Genomic DNA, 23,400 nt, shown 5'->3' on the forward strand with positions numbered 1-23,400 from the left:
GGGGGGGGGGGGGAATAGGGCACTATTTCTCCCATTTTCTAACCACATAAAGCCTCGATGAATGTATTCATCTGAACCCGAGTTTAAAAGTCTATAAATGTGTTTTTAACATTTGGGATTTCGAAGCAATGCCTTTCTGAACGCCCCATTAACATTATGGATTACAGCAAGCTCCATTTACTTTTTTAAAAAAATGATAAATCCCACCATGTTCTTTGGAAGTGATTAAAATGATCCAGGAAGCACAAAAAGAAGTCCTCGCCCCCTTCCCTCATCGGCCCACCGCCTGCCCATCTCCAGAGCGGACGGCTATCACTGGGTTGGTGGCCGACCTTCTAGACCCCTCGGTGCCATCCATGCAAACACAGACATGCGCAGGGGAGCTTCTGCCAGGTGCAAAAGCAATTCACTCGACGTGAGCACGTGACAGTTTTAACTCGTGGGCGTCTACCTTGGTCTCACTCATCATTACAGTCTCTCTGAATGCCTGTGTTTGAATTTAATAACCCTGTGTCGGCAGTTTTCAAATTCCTGCGCTTCTTGACGGTGCTACGATGGACATCCTTGTACATGAACCTCTTTGTGTTTATAAATGTATTTCTGCAAATTAAATTATTCAAGGTGAAAGTGTTGAATCCTAGAACTTAAAAACTAAACATTTTTATACTTCAAACCGTCTCCCATGAACGAGGCTGAACTACTTTAAACTAAAACATTTTAACTAATGCAAGGTTAAAAGAAAAAAAGTTTCTTGCCCTCAAGAACAATTACTAGTATTTCAAAGCCAACAAACATGATTTCATCCTCTGCTGACAAGAGTATAAATTGCTGTAAGTTTTCTAAAAAGTACCCTCCCATAACATCTTGATAAGCTTTAAAAAAAGTTCATATTGGGATAGCACTTCCACATTTAGGAATCTCCCCCTCAGAAAATAAAGTACAAAATATGACAGAGTCAAGCTTATAGGGTTACTTATATGCAAATAATGAAAAATTAAAATGTGGCTTTTGAATAATTTCTCATGACTTGATGAATGGGTTTACTCTTTATCTCTTCAAAACTTTTTAAAAGGCAGGGAGAACAAAGCGGCACCTGGCTGGCTCAGCGGGTAGAGCATGTAACTCTTGATCTCAGGGTTGTGGGTTCGAGCCCCACACTAGAAGCAGAGATCACTTTAAAAATAAAATCTTTAAAACAAAATTTTAAAAGATTAAAAAATCAGGGGCACCTGGGTGGCTCAGTGGGTTAAAGCCTCTGCCTTCAGCTGGGGTCATGATCTCAGGGTCCTGGGATCGAGCCCTGCATCAGGCTCTCCGCTTAGCAGGGAGCCTGCTTCCTCCTCTCTCTCTGCCTGCCTCTCTGCCTACTTGTGATCTCCATCTCTCAAGTGAATAAATAAAACTAAAAAATCAAAAGCAGAGAGAACACAAAAGTGTATGCAGATTACAGTACATCAACTTGATACAGACGTGTGTGTAAATTTACATGTATGCACATGCACAAAGCCACAAATAACAGACTCAAAGGAAATTGTCCCAAATATTACCTCTGCTTCTCATTGAGCAGGATTTTTTTTTTTACTTCCTTAAATGTTTCTCTATATTTCTGCGATGCATGCGAACTGTATTCCTTCATGCTCAAAAGGGAATGTAAGATTTTCCACATTATGAAGTTAATTCCCTCTCCCTCAAAAAAGCAAAACACATAAGCATGAAGTATATTGGATATTTTGAAATTACCTGCAACAGAAAAACTGGAGTACAATTTGAAATATCTGCTCTCCTAAACAGTGAAGCTTCTCTAAAATAAGTTGTAAGGAAACAACCCAAAAGAACCAAAGGCGAGCATAGGCAAGTCACCCACTCACTGGCCCCTCCTCACCTGTCTGCAATACTCGACGGTTTCTCGCCGATGGGCACCAACATCCCGCCCCAGAGAGACGCTGAGAAAACCTGCGGAGACACAAGCAGACGGCCGTGTTCTTGGGTGCTCCTGCCCTGCGGCCGGCTGGCACACTGAGGTCTGGCTGCGAGCCCTCTGGTGTGGAGCCCTGGGTCAGAGCATAGGGGCTACAGACTGGATGTGGGGGGCCATGTGGCTGAGGAGCCGTGATTGATGGTGTTTTGTGGATATTTTTAAAACCGGAGACTTCAAATTTCCCATGAAGACACAGCAAACACGAGCACACACCCAGCCCCACGCCCGGGCACGGCAGGGCTTCCGCGGCTTCCATTCCAACGCGGGGCAGCCCCCTGCTTCCACACGGGCCAAGGCTGAGCATGGTGGGGAAATGTAGAACTATCTGGCCGGGGCGGGGGGCGCACAACGTTGTCCCGTAGCCCCGGATCCTCAGCAGGCCCGGAGTGCAGCCTGCAGCCCTTCCTGCTTCCCCCCATGTGCCCCCACCACTGGCCCTGATGGTACCGCCACACAGGGTCTGCCTCCGAACAGAGACTAGTTTCAACCAGGAGCCCCAAGCCCTCTGCCATCTGGTCCCACCTCGGTCCTCCCGCGCTGTCCCTCTCCTTACTCTGTCCGGTCAGGGCAGCCCCCCGGCTCATCCGGGAACGAGCTGTAGCTGCTGCCCGGACAGCCCACCTCGGGCTCCCTGAGCGGGTTCCGGGCTGCGCTGCCCCATCAAGACGCCTTCCCCGACCGCCTGCGGTAGACCTGCGCCCGCTCTGGGCCACTTCCTCTTTACTCTGTTTTAGCATCTTCCGACCACTTGCCACCTGCTCAACTGTGCACACATGTGCTTGCTCGTGGGTCTCCCTTCACCAGAACGTGAGGGAGCGGGAACCGTGTTTTACCGACTGAGGCAGGGCTCAGGCAGCAGACGGAGATGTAGGGGGCGGATGGGGAGGTGAGCGGTTCCCAAAGAGCACAGGGACTGGAAGGACACGCAGGAACCCCGATCTTGGTCTGGGAGGTCAGAGGAGCTCTACAGGAGGCACGCCGATGCCGAAGTCTTAAAAAGGCAGGGAACGTGGGGCCAGCGAACAGCTGAAGGAGGGGACCTAGAGCCAGCAGGGGACAAAGTACAAGCGCCTGGAAGTAGGAGAGGCTCCTCCTTTCAGGAAACGAGAAGGAGTTTAGCAGAGCCAAAGCACGGGGCGGGGCAGAGACACGAGACCCAGGACTGCGCGACACCAGTAACGCCAGCTGCGCGCGGCAGAGCGGCATTGGAAGGCCTGCACCTCGGAGACCAGCATGTCTGCGGCGGGAGGGGAAGGGCGGGCAGACGTGCACCAGAAAGGGACATCACCACCAAGGTGAGAAAACGCAGCGTGGGGTCTGAGTGACACAAGACACAAGGCCGGGTGCTCGGCCGCCTTCAGAGTGAGGACTCCTCCGAGCAGTTCCGGGGGTCAAGGGCAGCTGGCGGAACAGCCGCGCCAGCCAGTGGAATTGGGAGCCCGGGTGCAGGGTATGGATTCGCGAGGGAAGTCATAGTTGGTTTCAGACACACTGAATGTGACGTGTCCCCGAGGAACAGAGCGGAAACACCCGGCAGCACAGGACTCTGGCACCGAGGAGCGCTGCGCCGAGCTCTGGGAGCACGGCACCCGGACGGAAGCTGCAGCCACGGCGGGGGGCGACATCCTCCAGGGAGAGAGGCAGCGCAGGCCACCTCCACGAGAATCGAGGGGAGACGCTCGCATGGTGGGAGTGTGGCAAGCTGCGAAAGGACCCCGCGAAGGGGAAGCGGACACGTGGGAGAAAGATACAGTCATGATGGAGTCCAGGGGACAGCATCGCGCATGGGGGCGAGGGCCGGGGAGGGGGCCGGGAGGAGCTCGACGACTGGACAACGCAGGAGCCTCTGGACCAGCAGTGGTGGGGGAAAGGCGGGAACCAGAGTCAAGGAGTGATGACGCCAGGACTGACTGGGACCAGTGACAAGTGACGTTAGAAGTCGACACGCGTACCATTTCATTAAAACTCACTCCTCGCCCCGAGTTTTGTGGTAGAGAAGGGCACAGGTGGTGTGTGTGTTGTGCGGGGGCAAGAGAGTTGTCCCCAGTCACCCCGGCTCTGGGAGGCCTGGAGAACGAGCCAGGGGCTCCTGTGCCTCCGTGAGAATCAGGTCACTTACTCCTCATTCCTGAGCACATCAGGAGAAACCAAACCAAACTGGATTAAAGATTTACAAAGAAATTCCCAGAAGCGCCCAGAGCCCTGTAGACTCAGCAAAATAAGGAGAAGACTCGGAATTTCTACGGAAGGGACCTCAGAGGGAAAGGACGTGCATTCCTCTGGCCTCCGGACACGTTTCCACAACGGCCCCGAGCTGACAAATGGGGAAAGGGCTCTCCTGGGGTCCCACGTAAAATGACCGACAGGTTCCCCTTGAAGAGAAAAGCGATCACTTCTCCCCAGAGTATCCTCCATTCCGGCTAAACTGAGAAGATCCCGCACGTCAGGTTCAGGCACTAATGTTCCGGGCTTCCCCTCTGGAGGGCGCTTTCTCTCCTCAGGCACTGAGTTTCCAAAAACGAGGGACAAAAATACAGGTGAGCGTGCTGGCTGGAAACTCACCGAATCGAATAGAAGTTGTTTATTCAACTGAAGCTCGAAATCTTCCTTTATGAAACTCACGTCCCCTCCAGTGTAGCCAGCCAGCTCCTGTCGGCAAGCGATTCACATGTCGAAACAGAGCAGAGAAACTCCCCACACCACCTCCAAAACCATGTCACTCCAGGTACTACTTAATTTTGTTGTTTTGTGTTTTTAGAAAGGCAGGAAATGGTTCCGTTCTGGTTGCTACTCTAGACCTTCTAGATGGTCCCAGGGGACTGACATACACACAGCGTCCTCAAACACACAGACTGTGCAGAATATGTTATGTTACTTCCGTTGTGGCTGAGAGACACTGGCCATGGGAACATTCTGTTGCATGATACGGCTTACGTGGCCTACTCGGTGTTGGGAAAAGAGAATTAGCCAATCTTGCACTATCGGGCATATTCGATACAAAAATCTGATTTCTAGCTGGTCCTGCAATCCTGAAGATGGGGCCAACAGAGCACCACTGTGCCCCGCCCCCAGCCGGCCTCCACCCTAGGGACCCTATGGCGCACGAGATACCCTCTCTGCCTGGAGGTGCTGTCTTACAGGTGACCAAGGGGTTCGTTCAGTGTACTCTCAACTTTCCTCCCCACCTAGTGAGAGAGACCCCATCCCAGAGGCCAGAACTTTCTCCCTCCTCTGCTATGTGGGGGCAGACCACTGCACTACATGGAGACATTCCAGAGCCAGGACCCTCACACGGGACCGACACCCCTGCAAGCCATTCTAGAACGATCTCGAATAATTAGAATAATCTAGAATAATTAAAGGAAGGCATTCAAGATAGAAAATGTGCGTGCCGTGCGGGACTCTCTCCCGTCCCGGGTCACGGAGCCAGCAGGTCGCACGCAGGTGATGGAGTCCTACCTGGTTAACTTTCAGCAGAGCCCCTCTCCTGGGCAAGATGGAGGAGTTCCGCGAGTCGATGACCATCGCGTGCTGAAAGAAACTGTGTCAGGTAAGAAGACGCACCGCCTGGGCGCTGACCACAGGCCGTGCCCGGCCCCTCCCCCACACAGCACTTCCCCTTCCGAAAAGCCCTCTGGGAAGGTAGCTCCTGGTCCCTAATTCATGGGTGAGGGAACGAAGAGGCTGGGGCAGACAATTCACGGTCACCGGCTGGGAGCTGACGACCCGTCACTGGGCCCATCCTCTCAAGGAGCTTGACCCTGACCTAAGTGAACCCCGCCGGCTTCAAGCACATCTTCCCGTCTCCACTGATGATGCTTCCACAGAGTAAGACAGGGCGGGTGCCCAAACACTCACAAAGCCACCGGCAGCCACCCAACCCGTGACCCTGCTGGGACGGTCCCACTGCTGGCGAAGGCTGTTCCCCCAGCGCACGGAACTACGTAGTCAAACGCTTACCGAAAGAGAGGACTTCAGCGAGTGCCCGCTCTCCTTCCGGACAGCGAAGGACGCCGTCCTGGAGAGGCAGCCCAGCTCCCGCCACACGCCCTCCCACTTGACGGTGTGGCTGGTCTTCCATATGGGAAACTGCAAGGACACGCGGGGACGATAAGCCTCTCTGCTGTACCCACGGGGAGTCGGCCCCAATCAGGCTTCAGAACGAGGCATAGAAATCTCGTTCCAATTAAACGCCCGAGATACATTTTTTTTTTTTTTATGGTGGGCGGGAAGGAGGAAAGGGAAGGCGGGGAACGGAGCGGGGGGGGAGAAGGGGAGAAAGCTACGGTCCTGCTCAAAGCCACAGTCTCAGGGCGAGGAGACGGGTGACCGGTGCAGAGCTCCGTAACCCACAGGCAGCTTTCCCGGCTCTGTGACCTGATGTTTGCCCGACGCCACCCAGTCCCCGGTCCAAACTCAGGATGGGTGACAGCAGAGACCCACATCAGGCCCCGGGGAAGAGGGAGGAGAAGACGGTGCTCAGGAGTGAAGGGCATCCTTCCTGCAGCCAGAAGCCTGAGTCACGTGACCCCAGGACAAGCAGCACCTGCCTCTTGCCCCAACCCTCGGGCCCCGCAGTCAGGCCCGCCCATCTCAGGTCCCCATCACAGAGACACACTAGGGTTGCTCTGGAACTGTGAACACTGGCTGTTGGCCTCAGGAAGTACGATGATGACGGGACTCCTACATGGAAGCCAGGTCACCCGACCGGAGCGGTCTTTCTTGCCCGCCTGCCATTTCTGCACGGAGGGCCACTCGAGACCCAGCTACTCCCCCAAATGCCTGAGAGCTGCACGGCTGGCCTAAACCATTGCTTCCCTCCCCACAGGCGGCCCTCAAGGAGAAACTGACCACCCAGAGGAGACACATGTCTCAGTGTTCTTGGTCACAAGGATGGGACAGGGGCCAGATGGTGCCATTTTCCTCCAGGGGCTCATCTCTCAAGCCCAGGGCCACCAGCTCCCAGTCCTCTGTGCTCCCACCCCCTCTCTCTCCTCCATGAACCTCTCCCACGGTCTCTTCCAGCAGAGACAGCTCGCACCTCGGCGATGCCCTGGGGCTAAACCAGCTAGCTCTAGATCTCCGAAGATCTGCTCTTTAAAAAAGACTTAGAAAACAGTGATCAAAGGGGCATATGAGAGAAAGATGGGGAGGAGCCCGCACACCAGGGCTCACTGCCAATGGCCTCTGGAAAGCTGCTGGCGAAGGGGCTGGGAGGTGGTGCCAGCTGGGTGGGCCCCATCCTGCTCGGGGCAGGAAGGCGCTGAGGGCTACTCCCGGCAGATGAGACGAGGGGGCACGCGGAGAACCGAAAATGGAACTGCGAGTGCTCACGTCGCATCCCCGAGCCACCCCCCCGGTGCTGGGGGCTCCATGCCCCTGGTGCCACGGCGTGGATGCAGAGAACACGCCAGGTGTGCTCCCCAAGACGCTGGTTCGGCAGGCAGGCGGGGCCCAGGAACTTGCATTTCTAACCAGTTCCCGGGTGAGGCCACGCTGCTGGCCCGCAGGCCGTGCCTGGGGAACTACTGTTATATGGCATGTCTGGGCCGCCCCTCATGAACCACGGCCCGGACCAGGAGGGGAGCAGGCCGCACAGTGTAGGGAGGAAGGGAGGGCGGGCAGGGGTCACCATAAGGCCAAACGGTGGTCAAACGGCAGGAACTCCATCCGCTGCATTACGTCAGATCCCGCTGGGAGCATGGAAGTGCCAACCAATGAGGAAAGCTTCCGGTCACTGCGGAGTGACCTTGCTAGCTACCAGAACTATCAACCTCCGCACACACGAGGAGGGACAGACACACGGCATTGCAGGGAGCCAGGAGCAGAGCAGCCACTGTGAAGCAGAGCGACCCTCTGGCCCTGGCAGTCTGCACGCGGCCTGTGGAGAGGCGCCCAGCCTGGAAGGAACCCACAGCGGGGCGAAGGGCAGAGGGTGACCCTGGCCATAAGGCCCGTGCTCCAGGCTCCAGATCGCAGACAGGCCTGCCCGCCTGGGCCCGCCCCCGCTTGCGGACTCAGGCGATCAGCAAAAGAGCTGCCTTGTTCACACTCAAGGGCACAAAGGGAAGGACGAAAGGCTACTCACGCTGTACTCAGCGGACACTCCTCTGTCTGTCTCCCGAAGCGAGCTCCAGGGGAACTGGCCAGTAACTTTATATAAGTTGACAGAGAAACTAGGAGACAAAAGGACAGAGCTTTAGATGCTGCAACAGTGATTATAACTCATACACATCTAAATTAACAGATCTAAAAATACACTTCTGGGACGCCTGAGTGGCTCAGTGGGTTGAGCCGCTGCCTTCGGCTCGGGTCGCGATCCTAGGGTCCTAGGATAGAGCCCTGCATCGGGCTCCTTGCTCAGTGGGGAGCCTGCTTCTCTCTCTGCCTCTGTCTGCCTCTCTGCCATCTGTCTCTCTGACAAATAAACAAATAAAATAAAATAAATACACTTCCGGGGCTCATCCTCACAAGGAAAGCTACAGCATGCTGTGACGACACACGATGGCCAGCTGGTCCAACCAAGTGTCTTTTCACAACCAATGCATCTACTATAACTCAGAACCAGGCCACTGTACTCAATAGTCTGTTTGGCTTCCTACTTTCTCTCGAAGTTTCCGGGCCGTGGTTTGAAGAAGGACAGGCCATACGAAGTCTCTTTGGTTCCATATGAAAACTGAAAAGTCACCTTTTCTGCACGGCCTAGAAGATTAGGGAGTTTGAGGCCAAGCACCTAGAAGGAACAGAAAAACAGGGGCGGTTTACATGGTAGGAAGGGTAAGTGTGAAGAAAGACTTTGCTGGCAAAGGAGCCTCATAAACCCAGGACAGAACCGCGGACTACGGGTCTGGCCTTCCTTCCGTAACTGCTTCTACTCTCTAAAACGTGCCTTTGCTGAGTGCACATCCTGCCCTACACACACACACACACACACACACACACACACACACACACACGCCTCAAGGCATGGGGCAGGCTCGCTTGCTGACTGCAATGCCAGGAAAATCAACAGATTTGGAATTCAAGGGCATCTGAAGAAGAAACCTAATACAAACATTCTCCAAACCACTCCTAATCAACCACTGATAGTATCTTTGTTTTCAAACAATCTGAAACATACCACAGTCGGGATGGAGTGAAGCAGGGGAGGCAGCTGGGGGGCGGGGGACGCTTCTTGTGACGAGCCCTGGGTGATGTGTGGAAGTGGGGACTCGCTCTGCTGTGTACCCAAAACTCCTCTAACACTGGAGGAGTTAAATTCCAGTGGCCGCGGGAATTTAAATTAAATGAAAAGTAAACCTGCTCTCATCAGTTCTGGGGAGGCCGGTGAGCAACCACGTGCTAGCCTACACAGATGACGGTGTGGGAGAAAGTCTCGAAACGACCGTCGGTTTTGACAACAATCATGTTTTACGAGCTCGTTCCCGCAAGCTCTGCCAGGAGGACGCAGATCATACCATGCTGCCTTCGTTGTTCCCAACCATGGTGTTATAGCTGCCCGTCAGTCTCCTCAGTTCGGTTACTTCGAAGGTAACGTCTAAGCCGTTTGGAAGGGCACCATCACCTACGCGCACAAAAAATATCGACCAGTAAGACGGCTGGAGCGTGCGGTTTCATTTTAGGTCCCACTGCTAAAAAAAGACAAAAAGCCACTTGGAGGTTCATTTCATCTGACAAACACACCCTCTACTCTCAAGTCCAAGAACATCCTTCCACAAGATCACAATACACCTCTGCACGTGAACAGCGGCTTCTAGCTCCCGCGGCAGAAGAGGGCGAACCAGCCGGCCTCTGCTGCGGGGAGCAGCCGCCAGCGGGGTGCTTTAAGTGCCCGCTGTCTGCAAGGGCATTTGTTCTCCTCCTAGGGAGTCCCTGAGAATACTCGGGGCTGCAAGTCAACTGCTGCCAAAACACAGAATCCCTGGGACGAGAGGGACTCTAGGAACCCTGAAACAGAAGCAAGAAACGCCAACACCAGTTAAGGGGTGACTGCCCCTATCTTTCCGCGAGCCGGGGGAGCGGGGGCTACCGGATGACCAGGGCCCGAGTCTGCGGCAGAGCCTTGGCGACCCCAGGGGCCCCGGGTGTTGGAGGGCACGGGGGAGCTCTGCAAAGGACGGGGGAGGGGGAGCCTCTCCCAGAGAGGCAGGGCGGACCCCACAGCCCTGGTGGGGCAGCGGCCGCACATGGGAAGCGGTCTCCACCCTGGCTCCTCGATGCTCAGGCTCAGCCCAGGCCAGAGCCCCGGCACCACTTTTTTTTTTTTTAATTTAGTTAATAGGCTTTACTGTTTACAACAGCTTTAGGATTATAGAAAAAGTGAGCACAAAGTATAGAGTGTTCCCACAGAGCCTCCCCACAGACACACACATTTCCATCTGCGATCATCTTGCATTAACGTGGTAACGTTTGTCCCAAGTCACAAACCCCAGCGAGGCCTCGGGAGGGATCATGGTGGGAGCTGCTAGTTCGTCCTCGCTGCCGTCCACTCTAGAGGGTCTGACGGATGGATGACGGCCGGCACCGCACCATAGAATCACGCAGAGCTGTCCTTCTAGCTCCCAACCACGCTTTCTCCCCAGTTTCCCGGTAATTCCAGCCGCCGCCGGAACGAGGCACCCCACGGAAGCCCCCCCAGGGGACGGCAGACAGGAGAGCGCCAAGGGGAAACGCTGTCAACAAGACATGCCTCCCAGAAAAGCGCTCCCGAGTCGTGGACAGGCCACTTCTGTCACTTATGTGTCTGGCCTGGGGCAAGTTAAACCACCAAGCCTCGGTTTCCCCAGCTGGAAAACACCTGTTCTAAAATAACGCCCATCACTTCCCCAGGTTCTGGCGAGGCTTCCGAGGGATCCTGCACACCCACACGCTTACCAGAGCTCTGCCCGGCACGGCTGCGTCACTGCCCTCTCGGAGGGGGCAGGAAAGGTTGGCTGTCCCGTCCCACCACCCCCGACCCGGCTCTGCTGGAACGGAAGCCCCTCGGGAAGCAGCCTATGCCTTGCTCGCTGCTGGTCCCTCCCTGGTCCCCAGCACGGGGCCCGCCCGCAGCAGGTGCCATCAGTCCGAGCACATGTCAACTAGGCCAGCTGACTTGTGCAAAGTCGAACAACAAACAAGCAAACGAGCAAACACTGAAAAGAGAAATCTTTTGCTCGGTGCCCTCCGGCTGAGAGCACACGTGCAGATGGAGCCCATCTGCCGAGAGCCCGAGGGGACCCAAGCGGGGACATGGGCAGGGCGGGGCTATCCCGATGAAGCCTGGCTCCCTCCCTCGGAGCCCTCCTAGAATGCGCACCAACCACCGGTTCAGATCATAGCATCTGCACAGTTCACCTGTCCCCCCTCAGCCTGACACTGGAAAAAGAAAAAAATCCAGTCACCACCCCTCCGGGGACACTGAACTATCAAGACCTCCACGCTTCTTCATAACCCTCCAGGTGCCACGTCTGGCCACACGTTCAGCTTTTGTGACCCGCAGCACTGACGGGAAAGCTAGAGGGAGACACCACGCGATGGTGGGTACCTTGACACGTATCGATCAAAACATCCACTTGTCTGAATATTCCCAGTCGAAGCAGCTTTTCACGGGCTTCGTGAGATTTCCGCATCACCTGCGAGAGAGCACAATGAGAGAAGGTCTTCGTCTAGGACAGAAACGCAGCTGGTGGCCGGCGGATCAGGCCGGGGGGGCAGCGCTGCTGCTGAGTCACCGAGAAGCCCCACGGAGCCCAGAAAGGGGAAGGGACGGACGAGCACTCAGGAAGCAACAGCGAAGCCCCCTTCAGAAGCACAAACCGTGGGCAAGGGCAGGAAGCAGGTGCATTAACACGATCTTTCACAGAAACAAACAAAACACTAGGCAAGATGCTCTCCGCCGAGCAGGAGCCCTCGCAGAGGGGACGACCCATCGTTACAGTGGTTGTGTTTGGTGCAGGAGACACCATGTCGTTTGTGCCTTTCTGTGTTGCTCCCATTTCCTAACCCACGCTCTGCTGTTTTTTTCTCTCTCCGGCGTTGACAGCAGTGCCTTCTGATGCCAGGGGTCCTTTCCTGCTGGATGGACAGGCAGAAGGACAGGGCAGGAAAGGCTCTCAGGGAGCAGAGTGGGGCAGGACTCCTAATATGCATGGTTTACAGCTTGTCCGGCAGGAAAGGGGGGGTCACTCTGGAGTGTCTAGCATGGGACAGCCAGGGTGGAATTTCCTCAGCAGAGACAGTGATGGTGTGGATGAACATGGAGAAAGCAAAAGCAGTGCAGGGAGGCAGGAGAAGCTGCTGAGAGCAGCCCCGGGAGCTGGGGGGGAAGCTGTCGAGCACGGGTCATGGTGTCGGGGGAGGACAGACTACACACGTCGCATGTGGAGCCCGAGGACGGTCACTGCCTGGATGGAGGGCAGGAGAGACAGGAGGCGGAATCAACTTCCCGCTCTGGGCGAAGCGCCTCTGGGTAGCGTTAGAGAAGTCAGGGACGGTGAGTTCTGTCTCTGGCCACACAGGGCAGGAGATGTCTGCAGAGATCCCATGAGGCAGGGGCACATTCGGGGTCAAAGCTCAACCCGGAGGCCTGGCGAGAAGTGGCAATGGAGGGGCCTCCCGCGCAGGCTGTAGTGAGACTAAGGCTGTGGGTGAGAGCCTCTGGGAGACGATCCTCATGGAAAAGCAACACGTAAGGACAGTCACTGGAGAGAAGCTGACGGTGCAGCCTGATGTGAACGTGGGGAGAGGGGCAGGCAGCCCAGGAGGGCTTGGGACCAGTGGAAATCAGGGGGAGAGCAAATGCTGAGAAAGAGAGTAGATGTAAACAACCTCGAAAGACAACAGAACAAGAGAATTGCATTCCATGTCGGTGACAGAGATCACTTCTGTCCTATGCCATGCTCTTACAAATTAATAAAAGCCTAACAATCCAACGGGAAATAGGAGACACCAACAGGTAATTCACAAGATACTCACACGGCTAATAAGCCTGGGAAAGGCGCTCAAACTCATTCACGGGGAAAAAGCCCCAGTGAAAACAAGGGCACGGAGTATTTCACCGGACAGGTGGGCGAGAACTTTAAACGTGTTAATGTGAACAGATCGCCATATACTATCAAACACGAAAGATGCAGGAAAATGTGGGGAATGGAGTTATCGTGTCTACACGTGGGCTACTCACCCTGCGTGGGAGTCCCAGCCCGAGGACCGCCGGGGAGGGAGACTGTGGCTGGCTGGGGAGGGACATGCCTACCTTGCAGGACAGTGCCCTCTCAAACACCAGATGGCTAGATGCTTTTTTAAGATTGTGCTTATATATTACTTTAATCTTTTTTTTTAAACTAGCAATTCTCTCTAAAGTGAGAATGGCCAAACACGAGAGCGTGCAGGGAGGGACTCCGCAAGCACCCGACTTGGCTCCGTGCTTGGGCGTTTGTGAAGAACACACTGAGGGACTGGCCTCCGCGGCAGGAGAGGCTGGAGGGAGGGGCGGAAGCAAACACAGGTTAGCTTTGCGGGAGGCACCAGCGCGCGTGGGGGGCTCGGCTCGGGGGCACTGAGGCTCCCTTCAGGGTAGGAGGCAAGGTCATGTGCAGAGAGGCTCGGGGTGGGAGCTCAGGGCTTTGGGACAGGAGATCTGGAGGCTGTTCAGAAGGGAACGACAAACAGTGCCAAGCAGGGAGACTACTTGCCTCAATCAGGTTTTTCGCCTTAAAAACGTCTCCAATTTCACATGCGATGACATCATCTTTCGTTCTTCCAAGTCCGTCAAAATGAACGTGTTGCACAACCACCTAAGTGCGACGAAGGGACATGGGTTACTTTTGTTTTAGGTTTTAAGTGCTGGTCTGTTTTTATTTTTGTTTAATTCCAGGGTAGATAACACAGTGTTCTCAGCTTCAGGTACAACACAGTGAGCCCCCGGTTCTGCACCTCACCCTGCGCTCATCAGGACAAGTGCGCCCTTCCGCCCTGTCCCCTGCTCCCTCCACCCCCCACCGGCCTCTCCGGTGGTGACCACGGTTTGTTCTCTGTTCTTTGTCTTTTTTTCTTTGTCCACGTGTTTTGTTTCTTAAGTTCAGCATATGAGTGAACTCATATGACGTTTGTCTTTCTCCGACGGATTCCACTCAGCACCCCGCTCTCAGCTCCGTCCATGTCACTGCCAACAGCACGATTTCGTTCTTTTTCGAGACTGAGGAGCACTCCGTTACACAGCTACACCACATCTTCCTCCTTTCATCAGTCACGGACACTTGGTGGCTTCCATAGTTTGGCCACTGCCGATGATGCTGCGACATGCCGGTGCAATCTTTTCCAATTTCAGTTTTCATATTCTTTGGGGAAACACCAGGCATGGAACTACCGGATCACAGGGCAATTCTAACTTTGACGACCCTCCACACCGTGTCCCACAGTGGCTGCAGCAGCCTGCACTCCCGCCCACAGTGCACAAGGGCTCCCCTTTCTCTGCATCCTCGCCAACACCTGTTGTTTCTTGTGTTGTTCATTTGAGCTGTTCTGGCAGGTGTGAGGTGATACCTCACTGTGGCTCTGATTTGCAGTTACATAATGATGAGTGATGTGCAGCATCTTTTCTTACGCCCATCGGCCATCTGCATGTCTTCTTCGGAGAACTGTCTATACCTGTCTTCTGCCCATTTTCTAATTGGATTATTTGTTTTCTTAGTGTTAACTGTAATTTCTTTATGTATTTTGGACACTAACGCGTTATTGGAGACGTCATTTGCAAATATCCTCTCCCGTCCCGTTTTAGGTTTGTTGACTGTTTCCTTTGCTGCGCAGAAGCTTTTATCTTGATGCAGTCCCAAGAGTTTAGTGTGCTTTTGTTTCTCTGCTTCAGGGGACCTATCTAGAAAAGAGCCATTACAGCCGACGTCAGAGACATTACTGCCTGTGCTCTACTCTAGGATTTTAATGGCTTCGGGACACATTTAGGTCCTTAGTGCACTCTGAGTTAATGTTTTGTGTATGGTGTAGGAAAGTGCTCCAGGTTCATTCTTTTGCAGGGACATGGATTATTAAGTATGATACGGGACAACAGAGCAGGCATCCAGGCTAAAGACAAACGTCTGAAAGTTAATTCAAGGATTTTCTTTTAGGTTTAATGACCAATACTTCTTAATTCCAGACTTTATTTACTTTCCTGCCTTTTTAGAAATCTGGTTACCTGAACGTATCCTCTGCCAGGTCTGTATTTCCTGTGCCTGAGACTTACAAGTGTTGTGTAGCTGCATGACCAAGGACCATAATGGTCCTAATTCCAAGCAGGCCGCAGAGGCCCCGCGTAGCCTTCCCAGCATTCGCCCAGAGCACTGGCCCCGGGCCGAAGCTGTGACCCCCCAATTTAATAACTGTGCATCTTGCTAGAGAGCTTGTGCGCGTATCAGTAAACACGATAAATGCTGGCTCAGAGCCTCTTACCTCACTGTCATGAAACCTTACTTACTTAATTCATTCATTCAACAACGTACCGATCACCTAACACCCAGGCATCATTCTAAACACTGAGGACACAGCAGTGAACCGGACGTAAATTCCTGACTCAAAGGAGCTTAGTGGATGGTAATGAGTAACAGAGAAAAATAAAGCAGGGATAACAGGGAATATTAGGGAAATGCGTATCTGAAAGTAATCAGAAGACTGCAGAAGACCTTAACTACAAAGCCCCTAAAAATGTGCTTACACTTCTTTCCGCTGGATTTAAATTTCAAAGGCAACAAAGTTTAGGAACAGTTTCACTTTTTCTTCTGGCCTCAGTATACACTTAATTATAACTTGAGTATGTCCTTGAAATACTTCTTTTCTTATAACATAAATACAAAAATGTATTTGTTTAAACTTCCCATATAAATAGATGATTTCTGGGGCGCCTGGGTGGCTCAGTGGGTTAAGCCTCTGCCTTTGGGTGAGGTCATGATCTCAGGGTCCTGGGATCGAGCCGCATATCGGGCTCCCTGCTCAGAAGGGGGCCTGCTTCCCCCTCCTCCTTTGCCCACCTCTCTGCCTACTTGCCATCTCTCTCTCTGTCAAATAAATAAAATCTCAAAAAAATGAATAAATAAATAAACAATTACTCTAAAACCAGAAGCTACTTTTTTAAAGTCACCAGCCTTTCTAAAATGTAGTTGGATACCAAGTCTTCTTAAATGAAGGCAATGGGGCAGGTTAATCCTTCCATCTCCCTGGGAGTCTGGGGAAGCGAATGGCTCCAGCAGGAACCGCATCAAGCCCTTCGGCAGAAACTCACATCTTTGTTTTCAAGAATCTCCTGTTTGGCTTCAGGTTCAACTTCAACAAACTCAGCTTCTTCTCCTAATGCGCCAAAATCAGGTCCATTAGGTGGAAGAGGCTCCAAACTCTGAAAGGGAGGGAGAAAACAGAGATTAAAAAACTTATGAAAAAAACCAAAAATCTTTGCCTTTTGTCTTCAGATGGTGATCCAGGAAGCTCAGTGCCGTGTTTCCCTCTGTGGAGCGGAGGCTGGGAATCAAAGGACAGACCTAATCATTGTTGATATACAAGTCCTGAACTGGCTGTGAGCTCCCTGGTGTCCAGTGTATTATTAATAAATAAAATAAGGATGAAACATAACTGAAAGGGACAGGCACGAACCTATGTTGACTGTGTCACCAATGGAGGCCTCTGGGGCTATGGCTATTTGGGCCTGGACACGTAGGGCCCATCTGAAGAAAAAAAATAGTTACAAAATAAGGTGCTAAAAAGACATTTATCAAAGAGGTCAGCGGGGTGGCTCAGCTGATGAAGCATCTGACTCTTGATTTTGGCTCAGGTCATGATCTCAGGTCATGAGATTCAGCCGGGTGTTGGGCTCTGCTCTCAGCGGGGGGGTCTGCTTGACATTCTGTCTCCCTCTCCCTCTGTCCCTCCCCCGGCTCAGGCGGGCCCACACGTGTGGACACACTCTCTCCCCGCCTCCAAATAAAAACATAAATCCTTTTTTTTTAAGAAAACATCGAAGAAAGGAAGAAAATTATTTTGTTTTAGAAAGTATCCTAATTTTTTTAATCAAAATTGGATACATTTTAGAATAATGACACTGACAAGTCGAATTTCTAAACCATTTTTCTCTGTACCCTGAAATACACATTAAAAGGAACTGCCTGGGCGCCTGGGTGGCTCAGTGGGTTAAGTTGCTGCCTTTGGCTCAGGTCATGATCTCAGGGTTCAGGGATCGAGTCCCGCATCGGGCTCTCTGCTCTGCAGGGAGCCTGCTTCCTCCTCTCTCTCTCTCTGCCTACTTGTGATCTCTGTCAAATAAACAAATTAAAAATCTTTAAAAAAATAAATAAATAAAAGGAACTGCCTATGTTCATAAAATGTACCAGAGAGCTGTCACTTTCTACAACCTGAACTGACCTCTCCTCTCGAAAGCATTAAGGCAACTTCTGAATAAGGATTCCCCAAGCTGTGGCTGGTCTAGTACTTCCGGAAGACATGACAACGTGACAGGATTTATAATTACTCACACATATGATATTATATGTCACATACCTGCCTGCTTAAACACAGGGATTCCCAGACACTCCTGGAAACGGATTCAGAAGGTCTAGTGCGGCACCAGGCAAATGTCCAGTTATGCAAGTTTGGGGAAAACTGTCCTAACCAGCGTCTGGCCACTTCCTTACTCCACAGATTCCCGGCCAATAAGGGCTTTCAAGTGCGGCCGTGTTTGGCACCTGCAGTATGTGTGGCAGTGGAGACCCTGGGACACTGCCCCTTTCCCCAGATACACTCGACAGACTCGTGATATTCCTCCATGCCCCGGTTGTCTGGGAAGGTAACAACCTGCCGTGTCCTCTTTCCCACTCCCACTCTAAAAGATTGCGATGGCCCTCGAGTGTGCCTAGAGGTACAGAATGCAACTAGATTCCTTAGTAGGGCACATGAGGAACCTCTCTCTAAGGCCCACATCTGCACCTCCAAGTTCAACCTCCAGCACTCCCCCGACCCTCATGTGCATGTTGGTGCAGACCTCTTCCTCTCCTCCCTGAAATGATCTGCCCGAAATGTCATCTCTGTGAGCCATCCCTGCTTCTTCAGGCAGAAGCAGTCCCTGCTGCAGTGGCACATCTCTTGACGCTGGCAGTTCACCATGCCGCGTGCCCAGCGCTGGGCTGACAGCAGAGCACAAGACAGACCAAGGCCTCGTGGTGGCTGAAGCGGAATATTTAGGTAAGTAAATAGGGAAAATAATGCTGGCAAAGAATATATCATTTGTTTCATATCATCTTTTCATTTCTGTGGTGTATTATTATAAAGCGGAATCGCTACTATAATCTCTCAAAATATTAACAAAAAAAGTAACTTTTTATCTGCACCATTTCACAAATACGCTTCCTGTGTTTAAGTTTACATAGTGTAAAAAAAGGATATTAAATTTGTGCTAATTCTGTATGCAGAGTATATACTACGGTTAGGAAGATATGCCCATATTCATTCTACATGATCTGAATGTTTAGCAAATATGCTTTCTCTGGGCACAAGGTTTACATTCCACGACACAAAAAAACTTCCATTACAGTTCCTAAAATTTCAAAGCATGAAATAAGGCTCAGTAAAGATGTGCCATGCCCACCTGTATATTTTAGTCAGAAATTCAAACTTTAAGAGATGATGTCTTTATGATTCCACAGTTCCATCAAAGCTTAATGCCCTAAAATAACGGCCTTACTAATAGAGATGCATTCATTCCCCAAATATTAAGAACCTATCAAGTGGCAAGCATGTACAGGCTCCTCACCCTCATAAACTTACACTCCAGCGTCTGGAATATAACAGAGCAGGCACGGGTAAGTATTTGGTGAAATGAATTAAAATAAATATTTGGATCTAGCTCTGTGCTTTCAGCAGCTCAGCTTACTGGCTGGCAAGTTTTCTTTTCTTTTTTTTTTTTTTTAAAGATTTTATTTATTTGAGATGTGAGACAGAAAGAGTGTGTGTGTGTGCACAAGGCGGAAAGGAGCAGCAGAGGGAAAGCGAGTAGCAGACTCCCCACTGAGCAGGGAGCCTGACTAGGGCTCCATCCCAGGACTCTGGGATGGTGACCTAAGCTGAAGGCAGACGCTTCACCGACGGAGCCGCGTGCTAACTGAAGGGACAGAACATGCAATCAATTTAGCGAGTTATGAACAGCATCTTTAAAGTGATACAGGCTCAAGTCAAATAAGAAATTTAAGAAAGCATAACAGATATTCATGGTAAATGCTGTTTCACAAAATTTTTGTTTCCCATATGCGTTAGGGTACTAGATGGCAAACATAAAATGTTTTCTGATTGTGAATCCTGACCAAAGCATTCAAGTGATGCTGGCCAGTGGGCTGTAAAGTTCAAATTAAAGAATATTGTTTTAAAGTATTCTATTTTTTATTTGACACAGAGAGACACAGCAAGAGAGGGCATACAAGCAGGGGGAGTCGGAGAGGGAGAAGCAGGCTTCCGGCTAAGCAGGGAGCCTGAGGTGGGGCTCGATCCCAGGACCCTGGGATCATGACCTGAGCTGAGGCAGCCACGTAATGACTGAGCCACCCAGGCGCCCCCACATTAAAGAATATTTTTTACCAACATATTTATCAAAGCAGCGATTTTAGCACCAAAAGAGCTCAATAACAATGAAGACTTTTGTTGTTTTTTTTTTCCTGTAACCCTAGCAGCCGTGCCGGGCGCCTAGTAGACCACGGAAATAAATGAATGAATGCTTACTTTGTTGAAGATGTTACAAGGGATGAAAAACCAAGTAAGATCCAGCTCCTACTGTAACATCCAGAAACTTAGACAAGAGAGCAAGAGAAAAATCTAAAAGGAGCTAAGACAGGCGCCAGAGGAAAACACATGAAGGAAGTTATCAGCATGCCCAGGCGAGGGCAGATAAGGAGGAGGCTGATGGAGGAAGAGACCCGAACCGAGCTCTAAGAGATGGGACTATGGTCACGGCTGATGACGGGCCTGGGGGTGGGTGAGTGAGGAGCTGCTGGACAAGCCCAAGGACCGTGTCAGAAGAGCTGCTGTGTTTCATCTGAATGCATGATCTGTGAAGGGGAGTCAAGTCCAACCGCCCACACCAAGCTGAGGGGTCTGTGCTAAATTCTTTGGGAAGCGACGGGGAAGTATGGAAAACTCCTGAGCAGGACAAGTGAAAACAGTCGGAAAAGTAATGCGGAGGCCTGGGACTCAGGAGCTCTGAGTTCTGGAACATTCCGAGCCTCTAACGAATGGGGCCTTGGACAAATATTCACACATATTCTCTGGCTCTCACTTAAGATTACGATAAAGGCGAGCAGTTTGGCAAACAGTGGGGACGCCCCGAGCACCCAAGTACTTTCACCCACTGTGTCTTAACTCTCGCAACAAACTGGTTAAGGGCTTTTCCTGCCTCCACTTGAAAAGGGGAAACTACAGCAGGGGCAGCTTCTGTCTCTGCACCATAAGCAGGAGAAATGACGGCTCCTAGGTGGGTCTGGGTCTTCAAAGGACACTGGGTGCTCTAGGGGTCCACCAGGACCCCAGCAGGAGCTGAGCGGGAGACTGCAGAAGGTGACCCGTAAGGAGAGAAGACGCCCGAAACGGCGGAGGCCAGAGAAGTCAACTCTCCAAGAGGAAAACTTGTTACTCCGCCCCGGGTCACCACGCAAAGTTCGCCAGTCCTTTCGGAGCCACCGCCTCGCCGAGTGACCTTGGGCAAGTCGCGCCCCTCCTCTGGGAACCGGTCTCCTGCTCCGAGGTCTGCGGGACCCGCTCGCAGCGTCTCTGCGGCCTCCACCACGAGGCGTCCAGGCCCCGCCGCCCTCGGCGCCCGCTTACCGAGGGAACCCCCGCGGCGTTCGCCCCAGAGGTCACGCGGCCCGCGGGTCGCTGGGCCTCTTACCCGGGCGTGCACTGTCCCCATGGCTCCCTCTCCGGCCGCCGCCTCGTAGAGCTTCCCGGGGTGACCACCGCTCCGCTGCTGAGGGCAGAGGGCGGGCCCGCGGTGACGGAGCTGTCAATCAGCGTAACATCCACCAGACCCCGGACGCGGCGCACTGGGGGCAGCCATGATGCCCCGCCCCTTAGCTCACGATACGTCCTCTCATTGGTCCTTAAGGGCCTGTGACCCGGATGTTCACACGGGCGCCGGGAAGCCCCATTGCCGGGAGGCGACTGTAGCGCAGAACTTCCAGTAACGCCCGCACAGCTGCTGGCGCGGTGGGCGCGAGTCCCCGTGAGGACCCGCTGGGAGCCGGCGTCCGGTGTCGCCCCCGGGAGAGAGCCGACGGTTGGTGGGTTCGCCAAGGCTTCACCCGGGGCCCCCCCTGAACCCTCCTGGCGCCCCGGCCGGGCGGGTGCTGTGCGGGCCCCACGCCCCCGCGGAGCGTCCAGGCTCGCCGTCAGGGGCAGCCCAGATCCGGGAGGGCACCTGCCACCCTCCTGCTGAGCGCCGGGTCGTCATAGTGGCGGAAGGCCCCGAGGGTGGTCCCCTCGTTGGTGAAGGGAAGGCGAGGGTCATACTACGTCACGGGACTGGAATAAGAGGGTGTGTGACAACGGCCGGCCCATCGCAGGGCCCTCGGTGAGCCGTGGGGAAATCAGTGGCATCTCCGCTGAGCTGCGGCCAGTGAGGACTAGCGAGGTGGTCCGAGGCATCATGGGCTGGGGGCGGGGAACAAGAGGCCACGGTGGCGAACACAGCAGTCGCTAAAGCATGGTGGTCTGCTGGGGATTTGACGCGATGGGGAGAGGTGCCTGGCTCGCCGTAAACGCTGAATAAACTGGATCTTCCTGATTTTCTCCTTCAGTATTCTCTTGAGTAAGCCTCTTCCCAAAGGTGAGCCATGAGGTTGACCTGCAGATTGTAACAAGGCCCCTGTGCCAAATACTTGAGAGTCTGTTGGGTACAAGGCTCTGGTGACAAGGTGACAGAAGACATATCAGAAACACAGTCACAGCTTCATCCTCAAACACCATCTCTGACAGTCAAAATGCATAATAACATATTAAAGGCTCTGAGAAGGGGCGCCTGGGTGGCTCAGTGGGTTAAGCCTCTCCTTCCGGGCAAGGTCATGATCTCAGGGTCCTGGGATCGAGTCCCATATCGGGCTCTCTGCTCAGCGGGGAGCCTGCTTCCCCCCTCCCTCTGCCTGCCTCTCTGCCTCTCTGCCTACTGTGATCTCTCTCTCTCTCTGCCAAATAAATAAAATCTTTTTTTAAAAAAATAAAGGTTCTGAGAAGTCCTGCAGCATTTATACCTCGCTTACTTTCTTGAACCCCTTATTTCCTAAACTGATTGGGTCATAAGAGACTTAGGGTTTTGGCTTTTGAGGCTCTTTGGCCCTCTGGTGTTCACCAGTAATTCTGGGGCTCCTTTTCTGGGCAAAAGGTAGGGTTGTATTTCCCTCCCCCTATCCATGTGACTTGCTTTGGTCCGCGGGTTGTAGACAGAAGATATAGGTGTATCTGGATGACAGCCTTAGAGCACCGTATTCCTTTCTCCCCATCAGTGACCCTCCTTCTCCCCATCAGTGACCCTCCAGATGGGGGGACAGTTTCAGGCTGGGCCAGCCAAGACTGATGAGCAAATAGCATGAGAAATAAATCTTCTGGCGGAGTCTTTGTTCAATGCAGCATAACCCAGCCTATCCTAACTGGTCAAATCACCCAGTAGACCTGCAAGGACGCCAGCTTTTTGAGAAAACTTGGCTTCCACCGTGTTGACCTGGCCCCATGAGTAGTAGAAACGCAGTTCAGTGACCACACTGGCTCCCTTGATAACATGAAATCTCAGGCTCAGAGGTCCTAAGGAAGGGACCCTGGGCCTTCCCACAGATGCCCATTGAGGTCATTCACCTCTTAGTTTGGGACACCATGGGGTATGGGCTCCATGGAATGGGCGGGGGGACAAGAGGTTAGATTCCAAAGGCCTTAAGTGGAAGTGGACACAGCAGGAGAGGACCAGCGGGAGGGGGCAGGATCAGGCAAGAAGAAGGGACTCCGTGAATCTCTGGGTCCTGGCTCAGGTGACTTGGAAGTTGACAGATACAGGGCAGCTGGACACAGGAAGGATTATGTTGAGGTGCTGGGTTACGCCAAGGAGTAGCCTGGTTGAGGTGGCTGGGCGGGCTTGCCCCTCACCTGAGTCAGAGACTGGGGGTCCTCAGAGTGAACCACCCCCAGGAGCAGCTGTAAACGAGTACAGGAGGCAAGGCTGAGCCTTGGGGACGAGCCCAGCACTCGGGACAGCCTGGTGTCCCAGAGGAAGGAGAGGGACTCTAGGGGGAGGGGCTCTTGGTCCAGCGTCCAGGACAGAGCATGTCAAGGAGATCACTTGGCTGGTGGGGTCCTAAATCTGGGGGAGGTGGGCAACATTTGAAGGAACTTGTCTGTGAGGAAAGGAAAATCAAAGCAGGGCTCCCGAGAGGATGTAGAGA

The 23,400-nt window shown here is 52.9% G+C and overlaps 1 protein-coding gene across 4 annotated transcripts in view; it reads right to left on the reverse strand.

Annotated features, from left to right (window-relative positions):
- SAMM50 (SAMM50 sorting and assembly machinery component) overlaps positions 1-21,399 on the reverse strand; it is a 34,642-nt gene extending 13,243 nt beyond the window's left edge. For 2 of the 4 annotated variants that reach the window (XR_004286569.1, XR_004286568.1), the window contains exons 1-11: positions 20,865-21,399; positions 16,230-16,340; positions 13,651-13,752; positions 11,505-11,592; positions 9,436-9,542; positions 8,581-8,711; positions 8,067-8,154; positions 5,939-6,067; positions 5,438-5,509; positions 4,541-4,627; positions 1,883-1,953 (exon numbers count right to left, since the gene is read on the reverse strand). Coding sequence is in view for 1 of the 4 variants with exons in the window: in XM_032346000.1 (XP_032201891.1) it covers positions 1,883-1,953; positions 4,541-4,627; positions 5,438-5,509; positions 5,939-6,067; positions 8,067-8,154; positions 8,581-8,711; positions 9,436-9,542; positions 11,505-11,592; positions 13,651-13,752; positions 16,230-16,340; positions 20,865-20,885 (1,007 nt within the window). In the remaining 3 variants the exon portion in view is untranslated. Of the gene's footprint in view, positions 1-1,882; positions 1,954-4,540; positions 4,628-5,437; positions 5,510-5,938; positions 6,068-8,066; positions 8,155-8,580; positions 8,712-9,435; positions 9,543-9,661; positions 9,926-11,504; positions 11,594-13,650; positions 13,753-16,229; positions 16,341-20,864 lie in introns of those variants that run through there. The other 2 variants (XM_032346000.1, XR_004286570.1) reach the window with 2 other exon arrangements.
- Positions 21,400-23,400: the final 2,001 nt, after the last annotated feature.

This window comes from Mustela erminea, chromosome 6, assembly GCF_009829155.1.
Source record: "Mustela erminea isolate mMusErm1 chromosome 6, mMusErm1.Pri, whole genome shotgun sequence".
NCBI classification, from domain to species: Eukaryota; Metazoa; Chordata; class Mammalia; order Carnivora; family Mustelidae; genus Mustela; species Mustela erminea.